The 12,218-nt window shown below is 36.5% G+C and overlaps 1 protein-coding gene across 4 annotated transcripts; it reads right to left on the bottom strand.

The window, feature by feature from the left end:
• Positions 1–4,466: 4,466 nt before the first annotated feature.
• LOC105345917 (NK-tumor recognition protein) lies at positions 4,467–10,907 on the bottom strand. Of its 4 annotated transcripts, none has more exons than XM_011454280.4 (5): positions 10,770–10,907; positions 8,722–8,903; positions 8,415–8,636; positions 8,176–8,325; positions 4,467–8,092 (listed from the first exon to the last, which is right to left on the bottom strand). In XM_011454280.4, the coding sequence occupies exons 1-5, from the start codon at positions 10,786–10,788 to the stop codon at positions 4,643–4,645; spliced, it is 4,023 nt and encodes a 1,340-aa protein (XP_011452582.3). In that variant the 5' UTR covers positions 10,789–10,907; the 3' UTR covers positions 4,467–4,642. The 4 variants fall into 4 exon arrangements, with proteins under 4 accessions (XP_011452582.3, XP_011452583.3, XP_011452581.3 ...); XM_011454281.4 differs by lacking the exon at positions 10,770–10,907 and adding an exon at positions 9,526–10,054; XM_011454279.4 differs by lacking the exon at positions 10,770–10,907 and adding an exon at positions 9,286–9,458.
• Positions 10,908–12,218: the final 1,311 nt, after the last annotated feature.

The raw sequence follows: 12,218 nt of genomic DNA, 5'->3' as shown, positions 1-12,218 counted from the left end.
TTCTATCTTCATCAAACTTACATTAATGGACATCTTATTAAAGCTGAAAACCGCTTGTAAATAGGCACTGCCCATCAAATTCCCTCGCCGTGTTACTCGATGGGGGTGAAATGATAAAATTTTACAAATAGAAGAATACTAACGCCAAAAACAGGTAATTCACAAACACAGTATCCATATTATGGTCAGCTTTAAACAAGTACACGTGCGAGCGCTCGCCAAAATTCCCTATCCCTGCAATATTTTGGCGAGCACTCGCTCTGCTGAAAACGCCCCTGCCCTGACAGGTATGAATGCTTGATCTGAGCTTTAAGTTTTATATGTTGGAGAAGTGCCTGTGGATGGCAATATCATAGAGTTATTACTGGTCCTATCTTTACCTAACTGATTGTGTATCTTATGATGCTTAAATACATGATCAACATGTTTGAATGCCGATTTTAAAAGGTTTCAGATGCCAGAGGAGGTATAAGGTTTTTTGCTCACCGAGACGAAGTCAGGGGGAGCTTATGCTATACCATACCCTCGCCATTGGCATTCGGACCTGGTTGAAGTTTTTGGTGATGGTCCTGTATCTAAATTAGTACTTGTACTATCTCCACCAACCTTGTATGGATGATGCATCTGGACCTGCTTATGGACCTGAAAGTCTAGGATGCTTAATCTGGCCCATAAATTTCAGATGCTGGAGAAGGTTGAGATGTTTGGAGCATGTTATAGTTTTTGCAGGTGCCCTTTGATGACCTTATGCAAGTTACCACTGGTCCTGTCTTCACCAAACATAGGTGGATGGTGCATCTTGTGATACTGATGCATACCACAGCCTTTGATGCTGAATCTGAGCAATAGGTTTCGGATGCTGGATGAGGTAAAGGTTTTTGCAGCTGGTTAAAGAATGCACTGCATAACCTTGGATGCTGAATCTGAGCCATAGGCTTTTGTTGCTGGATGAGGTTGAGGTTTTTGGAACTGGTCAAAGTTTTTGGAGCAGGTGCCCTTTTATAGACAAATCTTCGTTATTATTGATTCAATCTTTAACAAATTTAGATAGATGATGCATCTTGCGATACCCATGCAATTCACAGGCTTGGATGCTGAGCCATAAGTGTAGGATGCTGGAGGAGGTTAAGGTTTTTGGAGCTTGCTACTTGTTTATGTAAATTATAATAGTACTTCTTGAAACTTGCAAGCCCGAATTATATAACTTAGATACTGAGAGTGATCTTGATTATCTAGACCCTTAGGCAGGTTTAGAATTTTAAAACAACTCAAATTAAATTAGGGGCTTAGAACTGGTTATGAAATGAAGTAAATTATTATTTTGTTCATACCAAGTCAGACTAAAACAGTTGATATAAATAGAGATATCTTCAGATAAAAAGCTTGATCACAATTATCTTGATGCTTGAGCAGGTGTAAGTGTTTTAAGTAGTTAGATACAGGTTTAATTGTTGGAAAAAAAATTGTCCTGACTATTATGGCACACTCAACTTTGGTTTTGAAACATAAGGCAAGCCCTAGATACAGGAACTGAACTCCTTCATCAAGGCTTTATAGATGTAATTTATGATATACGTGTATATTATCATGATTCCTATGAAGTGAATTATATGATATAATATTTTATCATATAATATGATATTGTATCACATCATATGATACTGTAATATATAATATGATCTTTTGTTATACTTTCATGTTAAATACTGAAATCTGATTGGTTTAGACGCAGTTCATAAGTTGTTCTATTACCCTCAGCGTTAGCAACGGGTAACATTACGAATTGTTACATGCGCGAAAATCATGCGCGTACGGTTCGCCTTAGAATTCACGTTATTCTTATCTACAAGCAGTGATGTTTTCTTTAAAATTAAGACATTCAGTATAACAAAATAAATAGTGCCTCCGCTTCGCGTCGGTTGACAATGGTTTTCTCGGGGTGTCAATTTCAACTGTTACCCTCCCAAACAGGCACTATTTATATAATATTATATGATATTGTAACATGTGATAAAACATGATATGAAATTATATCATATTATATGATACAATATATTATAATATCCTGATATTTTATAGAGTGATTTGATATTGTAAAATACATGAAATAATAATGAACATTGTATTATGATATGATGCACTTTATATACGATATATTTTATTATACTTTCATGTTAAATACTGAAATATCATTGGTTAAGACGCAGATGATAATCCGTTCTATTACCCTCAGCGTTAGCAACACACTTGTAACACAAATTGTTACATGCGCGTACGGTTCGCCGTAGAATTTGCGTCATTTCTATATAAAAGCAGTAAAAATATCTCTAAAATTAGTACATTCAGTATAATAAAATAAATAGTGCCAGTCTGGGAGGATAACAGTTGAAATTGAATTAGAATTCGCGTCATTTCTATATAAAAGCACTAAAAATATCTCTAAAATTAGGACATTCAGTATAACAAGCATTCTGAGAGTATTGCATAAGCAATACACGTCCCCTACCGGTTTGTATTATTCTATGAAAGCTTCCAAGCACACAACTATTTCAGAGCTATTGTAAACGAGATGTCATGCTTTAATCAGAGATAAAAGAACAGAGGAAATTAAAACTATATAGTTGATATAGAAATTAAATAGGAAATAGGTAAAATAATACTCTTCATTTCATCTCCTGTAATTTCGCCAAGTCTATTCTGTATTCGCTGGTAAAAATTTGTAAAAACAATGCACTGTTATGCACAATATCATTTCTTACCGTCTTCTGTACCCCGAATCAAACCAAACAGTTAAACAGCCCAACCCGACAACGAACCCGATTGTAATAATACAAAAAAAAACCTGCCGATTAAATTTACAACACATTGCTTGACACTATTTTATAGAATTTATTTGTTTGTTAGAAATGATAAAAGGAATGGTACAGGAAAAGGAATGGTACAAGTAACGCACGATATTATTACTGACTACATACTGACCTCGTTTATACAGTTACACACCGAACCCGATAACGAACCCGAACATTAAAAAATTGGAATATAAAAAATTAATTTTCTCGAAAATATGTCAATCAGACGCTACAAAAGTGTAAACTTGATCTGTAGTTTGACATTTTGAAGCTGTTCAGCAAGTTTCATATTATTCCTCAAATGCATAAAGAAAAAAAGTGTGGAAAACTGAAGTGGGACAGACGGACGGACTGACGGACGGACGGACAGACGGACGGACGGACGGACGGACAGACGGACTGACGGACGCAGAGGAAAGCTATAGTCCCCTCCGGTGAAACCGGTAGGGGACTAATAAAATAAATAGTGCCAGTCTGGGAGGATAACAGTTGAAATTGACACTCTTCGTAAACCATTGTCAACCGACGCGTGGCGTCGGTTGACAATGGTTTCCTCAGGGTGTCAATTTCAATTATTACCCTCCAAAACAGGCACTATTTATATAGTATCACATATGTCACACATATATCATATAATATTGGGTCAAACCACGAAACTGTATCCAATGTCTTGATATAAGAGATCATTAACTACATGTATGATTTTCATAAATAGATATATGCGTGGGTGGGTGTGTGTGTTATGATGAAGATGGTCCCATATAGGTGATGCCTCGTTTCAATGAGCTTTGTAATCTATGATTACCTATGTTTGGAGTTGGTGTTCTTTTATGACCATATCTAAGTTTTGATATAATCCAGATGTTGGGGCGGATCTAAGTTTAATGAATTGTGAAAAGCAGGTTTGAATGTTGGTAGAAAATACTGTCTTGGCCATTTGTGACTCCTGTTTTATGTAACTTTAGATTTAATACACAAGCGTTTCTTTAAATACAGAGCATGACCCCCACTGTCAATGATGCTGAAATTGAGTCATATAACTTCATATTATACTGCTTCATGATATGATACGATACAAATATCATGATACAGTAACGCATCAAAAGAGGTAGTATAATATTTTTTAATAATGCATCATATAATGCAGTATCATATTGTATGGTATGATACAATAAAATCATATCAATATCGTATCATACTAAACATATCCTGTCTTATCAAACGATAGAAAAATGTTTTACTTGATATCTTGGTATCATTTCAATATTGAACCATATCATTTACATGATTTGAAAATGGGTAATATCAAAAATATCATAAAATAACATAATGCACTTTTGCATCATATCATGATGTAGATAATACACTATCGCTTATATTTGATGTTTAGACGTTTAAAACAGAAAACATGAGGTTTTCTTGTAACGCAGATTAATGGTATTACTTGTAGACTTGCATGTCTTTTTAGTGAGTAAATGTGTTAAAGCAGAGTGAGTATATTATGTACATATTCTGCTTAAAAATGTTTTATTAATACTTAACCTTTCGGATTATTGGTCTAGAACTAATTTTGATATCAATAAACTTGGCTTTAGTTGCGGAAACTGTAAAATAAACCTGATCATGAATTGCTTTTATTCATACGATGTTTAAAAATTTGCATTCAAATTACTCTTGCAAATACAGTGATATAAAAATGAAATTAAAAGTATCCTGTTCAATCCACTAAGCACACTGATTTTAGGGAATAATACAGTTATGAGGATGATCCAATGATAATATTCACAACCAGTTCATCTTTTGTCATAGCTGCTGTTATCCTTAAAAGTGCGATGATAGGATGAAGATCGATGATTGGAATGTCCACCGCTTCTTGATCTGTAGCTTCCTCTAAATCCTCTTGTCTGGAAACTTCCACGAGACGAACTCAGTCTTCCCCTGTAGGACGATCCCCTCGTCTTCTTCGTCGTCTTTAATGATAACAATTTCCCTCTGAATGTTGTGTGAGGGGTATTGCTGTGATGGTCTGGTTGAGAGAACCCAGAGTGTACCCGCTGCATGAATGGTGCCCTTGGAGAATAAGAAACATTTGTTCCACTGTCTGCTCTCTCATCGTGATATTGCTGCTCAAGGAAGTCATCAGGGAAGTCTAAACCACTGGACACTTCATTTGTAGCACTGCCTGACATAGTGGAATGCCAAGGATTTGAGGTGTACAGAGATTCCACACTCCGTTCTTGCTTTAAATATGGCACAAATGGATGTACTGGCTGGGCAGCAGTAGACGCTATGGTAGGCATTACTTCAGATTTTAATTCCTTGCTCATCTGATCTTTCACCAGCTCGATGACCATATCTGCCATTCTGCCCTCAGCGCTGTCGTCTTGGTTACTGTTGTCTCTGAAAACTATTTTCTTTAGTAAGCTTGTCATGGCTTTCGACAGGGTTGTATTCACAACAGCCTCGTCGTTGGTCGTTGGCTGTTTCCGCTCTGAAAATCTAGTTTCAGTCTCCATTGTAAGGTCAACATATGAACTTCTGTGGTTGTTGTAAATGTTTAGATTGTCTTCGGGTCTCATTTGCATATTGCTGAACGCCATGGGATTAGACATATTTCCTCCCGTATGATCATTATACAGTTTTGTAATTTCTTCTTTGTAATGTTTAGCTTTGGTTATAAATCGTCTTGAAATGTCAATTTTCTTTCGTTCTTCGAGATATTTCAACCGTCCGGGTGAATTCTCTCTCTCAAATATTTCTTCAGCTAGAGACCTTCTAGTGGATTTGCTGTCTTTGCTAGCGTTGCTGGTCATCTTATAACTGCTCTTCGTTCCACTATCTTGAGAACTATTCGATCTAGAACAAAACGGACTAACACTTCTAGACCTTCTCCTTTCTCTAGAGTTGTGCGATTCTGGTCTACTCCTGAAACTTGATTTATCTAACGAGGGAGATCTTGAGAAATGTTTCTCCTGTTTGTTCCTTTTAAGATGTGGTGATTTGGATCTGGTACGACCTCGATCCCGATCAGATTTGCTTAAAGATCTAGATCGACTTCGTTTTCGTTTGATTTCTATTGGTCTTTTGCGCGGCTGAGATGCAGGTGAACGAGATCTACTTCTCGTTTTGAGTGATCTCGATTTGTTTCGTTGTACATCTAATTTTTCGTTGCTGTCGAATTCTGGTTTTTTCGTTTTTTGTTTTTCAGATGCAATACTATGTTTTGAATCATACTTTTTCTGTTTAACTGTTTTCGAGTATGTTGTAGATGTTGTAGATATCTTTTCGTTGTGTTTTTCTTTTTTGTTGGACTCTAGAATTTTGGCAGACGACTTTGTTTTTATGAGCTCCTTTGCTTTACCACTGTTATTTTCCTTCTTTTCTGCGTTTTCCTTGGGAACTTGCACAGATCTAGTTGGTTCACAACTAGAGTTGATATCAGACAACTTCCTTTCTATGTTACCTTTGTTCGTTGAATTAAGGTAAACATTTGGATTACTGCTACCAAAGTAATCAGACATGCTCATATGTACCTTTTTAGTAGGCGATGCTGCCTTCTCGCTAAATACTTCTGTTAATACACGGGCTGTTCGTTCAAAATCATCGTTATATTCAGGTAGATATGAAGAAAATCCCATGTTCCTTGGAAGAAAATCATCCGTATTGCTCTCTCGTTCTCTATCTCTTTCTTTATCAGTTTGTTTTCCTGATTGTGCTTCAGCACGAGTTTTTCCATCTGTACAATTCTCTGTCTCCCCAGGCTCCTTCTTTATTTTGACAACATCCGTGTCTACAGACGAATTATTTTGAATGGCTTTTATAGCATTATTAAGCTCGTTTAATGCTTTTTCAACATCATCTTCTGTCTGTTCGTTCTCTGGTTCCATTTTGATGAATTCAACTGGAAGAATGTTCTTTGTCCTTTTCTCTGATTTTTCTCCATAAGACTCATCTTCAGGAGGCTCCTCTTTTATACGACGTAAAAATGGACCAAACCCAGCCATGACGGGTGTTTCTATGACATGACCCATTGCACGTAGTATTCTTGGATCTTTCACAGTCTTTTTCTCACCCGATGGAATTCTAATACCCCTTAATTCATGATAAATACTAGGCGCATCTGGCTCGTCAAGTGTAATTCTAACAAGCTTATAAGTGAGGTCAGTTTCATTGTCTTTTGATGAAGCACTCCTTTTTCTTGTCTCTGAAGAAGCTACCTTTACCGTGTCTACATGGGGCGAGCCATGATCAGACGGCTTTCTCTCTGGGGTGACGCTGTTTGACAATTCCCGTGACTTCGTGCTACCATGATCTTGAATGGTCTGACGCTTTTGATCTAAACACGTTCTTGAAAGTTGTGAGTCATGTCTGACATAAGGGTCTGATCCTGTGTTCCTTCCATGTTCCTTTATTGATGACACATCGATATTTACATCATTACATTGACGTTCATCTTGTGTTGGTGTGTGATTTCCTGAGCTTTTCTGATCCACAGTTTTCTTACATCCTGTATCAATACTGCTAATTGAAGGTTTTTTGTCGACAACAACACATTTTGTTGTTTGTTTTGTTACTCCATTATTCGATTTTTCATCATCAGATGAGCTATCACTTGTTTGATTTTGTTTAGAATTATCAAATAATTCAAACAAATTCTTCTCCCGGGATTTTGACGATGACGATTTCGGACTCCTGGTCCTCGATCGCTTGCGTTTTTCAGGCTCCCTGTTTTGTGACCTTGACCTTGATCGATCTCTAACACGTTTCTTGGGAGAATGTGAACTCTTTCCTTTCCTTTTGGAATGGAAACCAAACATTCTCTGCCACGTTGTAGGCATTTTATTAAAAGGTCGTCTGAAAAACATATACCCCATGCCAGTCCCCCCCGACAGAGCGGAGGGTCTACGAAACTTTTCCAGTTTTTTGGTGGTCTCCCCAGGAGGTTTTTCAGATGGCGGTTCTATTGGTACATCCGATATCAGCCTTGTTCCAGACCGCCTTCCCTCCACTACATATTTTTTATGAGGCGCTGACCTTGGTAGATGTTTTAAGGGCTTAGTTTCGTTTTTGAGCCGCTGTATATTTTTACTAAGTGCAAGGTCTCTCTCTCTTGTGTAGTTTAACAATACTGTTCGATCTAGCCTGTTCCTTGTTCGATGCAACCGTAAAACTGCGATTGGTAGTACGTGGCTTGGATAATTCATTGGTATAATTGTTTCTTCATCATATTCGTACATGTACGCCTAAAAAAGATAGCAATAAAATGAGTTGAAATTTTCAGTGTTGTTTTATTCAACCTGTTGTAAATGTATGATTATTTACTTACAAAATTGTACGCAATGGCATCGCTTATGTCAATACTGGTTAAATCAGGCGCGTTCTCCGCTAGATGACAGTCGTAGTTTGGAGTGGGAGCTATACAACCATATTCCCCGGTAAAAAATGGCTTCACTTTCTTCACTCGGCCGAGCATACCCTATATAAAATGCATCAAATTGAAAATATCAAAAGTGTTACCTTCTTAAATTAAACAAAAATAAATAAAGTGCTAAGTTGAGTTTTTACCCTTAATATGACGAGGTAATTGGCCTGCTGGAAGTTTTTAAACACCATAAATCTGGTCAAAATATCATAATGTCTGTTCATATGAATCCCATATTGTGTATCTCCCAGCACATTGTTTTTCTTTTCCTTACAGCGTGGACCAATTTCGCAGATTCGCTGGACATTGTTGAATCCCTCAGCCATGAACAGTAGGTCATCTTTAGTCTCTTCCTCAGTCCTTCCCTACAAAATATCAGCGCCATATTAACGTCTGCTGACAGCATACGGAGTCTTATTTTACCATTGATGTAATCTCTGTTTTTCATACCAAAGATTTCATCAACTTCCGCTTCCGTTCATATCTCTCTGTGAGCTCCTTGTTCCTGACCAGCCAGACCTGCTTGATTTCCCACAGATACTCTATATCCTCATTTGTTACACATGTCTTCTGGATGTCCCACATCAAGTTAGACACGTCCAAGCTGTTCAGTTCAACCTCGTGTAGCATACCTAAAATGATTGGACCATAACGTATAAAGATTCAGAAGAACTCAATTACAAATCAGTTTAAAAACCTTTATAAAATTTACGCCGTCACGACACTTTGTAGCCACTTAAACTCTACTTCTTGATCTCGTACACGGAAAACCACACTACAAATGGTCATATCTTAGACGTCGTTCAATTCACAGATGAACTTTGAGAATGCTACTTTCTACACTTGTAGTTTCATTTTCTATACGGCAATAAAACTTTAATATTACACACAGATATGCGTTGCTGATAACGTTAATGGGGTCATCACGTACTGTGTCTCTTGCTGAATGGCGCTGAGTACCATATATAACACGAATTAGTTGATTACGGGATTCTTTCCTGTTACTGTACATACATGATCTACTTAATTCCTCCGCCATGGTTTTCCAGATACTGAGTGAGTGGCGGATCCTTCTATTTACTTTGTTGTAGAATGAAGGAACATGTAACAATACATATTAGTATCAGACGACATGTCGCGACAGTATAGACAGGATCTACATATACATAACTTTCCAGCGCTGTCACCTACTGTCGTTGTCCCCACACGAACTACTGATAAGATAACAGACTTGTACAGAGCTTGGATACTTACGGTTCATTATGGGGAGATAACTCGCACGTCTTCAAAATCTGTAGATTAAAAGAATGTACAATAATCCCACAACGATTGTTCCACACATACGAGCATTGTTAATTAATCCGTTGACTTTAAATCCATAGATTTCAACAGAGTGGCCATTTATTTAAGTTTTCAGCCACTTCTAACATGTGCAGCAAGCCGGAAGTTTAGAACTTTTCAATGAATTGTAATCCGGTATTATTCGTTCTGCTCCCAGCTTTCCGTTTGCTGTATTTTTCCACTAAAATAACTACTAATTAGGACACTATCATATCTCTCCAATCTGTGTCCGATGTCATGTGACTTCAGTGTTTATCCCTTAAGGTCGCCTCCGATTCAACGTTTTAAACAAATAATTCCGGGTTTTAAATTTTTCGTTGTAAGGCCTGTGGTATGCTGGTTTAGATTAGACTCGTTTTACGCGGTTCGGTTTACACCAGCCAGGTACCCCTTAACCTTGCTGTCACGTTCCGCTGACTTCTTTGTGCTAGCCGCAGTAGTCATGCAATCTAACGCAGCCTTGCACTGTTTACCGAAATATGAACCAGGGTAGAATTTGGCATTCATCCATATTAGTCGCGTCTTAAAATATCATTGTTTCCCCAAAATATAAACATATAAGGTAAAATTGGCAGTCATCCATAGCAGTTAAAGTTGAAAAAATTCAAGTCGCATTGTTACCCCCCAAAATTGTAGTTGTCGTTATGGACTCATAAACAACCCCAAAACTTTTTTCGATAAATATTGTTATAGTTAATGAATCACGAATTTTAATATAACTCTAAACAGAATATAGAATGCTTGATTTACTTATATATACACAGATTACAACGATATACCGTAAATTGTCTTACCTACTGAAAATATTAACTGTTCTGTTTCTTTATATAATTGAAGGATAGTAAATAACTAATTTTGAGGGTTAAATCCAACATTCATTTTACCGTTCAGGCACGTAGCATCGTTTTTGAAAGTGGGGGGGGGGGGGGGCAGACTCATCCAAAAAATCTTGACAAGCAAAAAAAAAAAAAAAAGGAAATTTTTTACATACTCACAAAAAAGTGGGGGGGGGGGGGGCAACTCAATGATAATTCCATTTTTTATATGTGAATTTTAAAAAATTTGTTGCTGCGAGAAAAAGTGGGGGGGGGGGGCCAGCCCCCCCCCCCCCCCCTGATGCTACGTGCCTGCCGTTTGATCTACACAGGGCTACTTACGTTTACTAGGATTCATCATTCTAGGAAGGGCACCCTACGCAATTTCAAATAAATCAATCCTCCCTTTTTTATACAAAATAAATTCAGTGATAATGATTTTAAATATTCCAAGAACTCGATTACATAAATTAACACTCCAACAAAATAGTTTTATCCCCCGTACTTTCGTTTTAAATCCTCTAACATTTAAATAAAATTTCATACAGTAATTAAGGATGAGTGATTTTCCATAACTTATCAAAAGTCGGTCATACTCGTAAATGAATCTTGTCCAAAAATAGTTTAACTCCCCGGTATACTTTCGTTTTTAACAATATAAGTGTGTATTTATTTACAAGCAATATTTCACATGACCAAAAATTGATCAATGTCACAAGGATAAAATGATAAATGTAAAATGTTGCATGTAATTAATTACAAACTTGATTTTTATAAAGTTTGATTTAAGGAAGAAGGAATCATTCTTTGAGTACATGTATTGTGAGATGATCACTATGGCCGGGGCGTGGTCAAAACCAATAAAAATCCGAAGAGCTTTATGATCGATCTGAAAGCGCCTCAATCATAATGATCACCTCATGATATTCAAAGAATGATTCCTTATTTACTTATGTCTATATAATTTTCAGCAATTGTACGATTGAATACTAAATCATTTTTTTTTCATTTCGTATAACAAACCCCGCTTGTGCCTCAACAGTTACTCATATGCATTAGCATGATTAACTATGTATACGATACAAATTTGATTCGTATTGTTATCTCTGACAAAGACGCTGCTGGAAAATGTAGATAAAACAATATCCCAGATGTCGATTTCTGTGTAATCTAATTCTTTATTTGTTGATTAGATCATACAATCAGCTGACTGATAGCTTGTTTTCTGCTCATCGAATTACCCATCAGATCTACCTGTAATTTTAACATATATCATTTTGTAAAGATATAATCCAAACATTTTAAGTTTAAAATTTGAGCATTTTCTTATATCTTTAAAATTATGTGAACAATAATATATATGTGAAAATGGTTTTGGAGCAACGATGCGTTTTATATTTCATACTGCTGAATATATGAAGAAAAACTTTTTTAATGTTATTGATGAGAATTTGCGGAAATCGGCCCATTTACATGACGTCATGAAGGCAAGAGAAATGAAGCTTTATATGCTCTCAAAATATCAGTAGGATATAATTTTTTTTTTTAAATAAAATTTGTGAAGGGGGGGGGGGCAGATATTGGACCTTGTCGAATATGGCCTTTAATTTCATTTTCTTTAATTTTCGTCAATTCTTACTCATAATAATATAAACGTAATTTACCCCTCACCTTTTTTCTTGCTACGTTTAGTTTACTTTCTGGCGTGAATCAATAACCCACCCAACCCCAAAAATGCAACACAAGAAAAAATCCAGTTGATTTATTTATGGGACTTTTAACATCGCGTAA

Source organism: Magallana gigas, chromosome 7 (assembly GCF_963853765.1).
Source record: "Magallana gigas chromosome 7, xbMagGiga1.1, whole genome shotgun sequence".
Taxonomy (NCBI): domain Eukaryota; kingdom Metazoa; phylum Mollusca; class Bivalvia; order Ostreida; family Ostreidae; genus Magallana; species Magallana gigas.
The sequence above is the reverse complement of the archived record's forward strand: the minus strand, read 5'-3'. Positions and strand labels throughout refer to the sequence as shown.

Coding starts and splice junctions, on each gene's coding strand:
- LOC105345917 (XM_011454279.4), bottom strand. CDS start 9,310: ATGGCGGAGGAATTAAGTAGATCAT. Junction 8,326..8,414: donor ATTACCTCGTCATATTAAGG/GTAAAAACTCAA, acceptor CATTTTATATAG/GGTATGCTCGGCCGAGTGAA. Junction 8,093..8,175: donor ATGCCATTGCGTACAATTTT/GTAAGTAAATAA, acceptor TATCTTTTTTAG/GCGTACATGTACGAATATGA.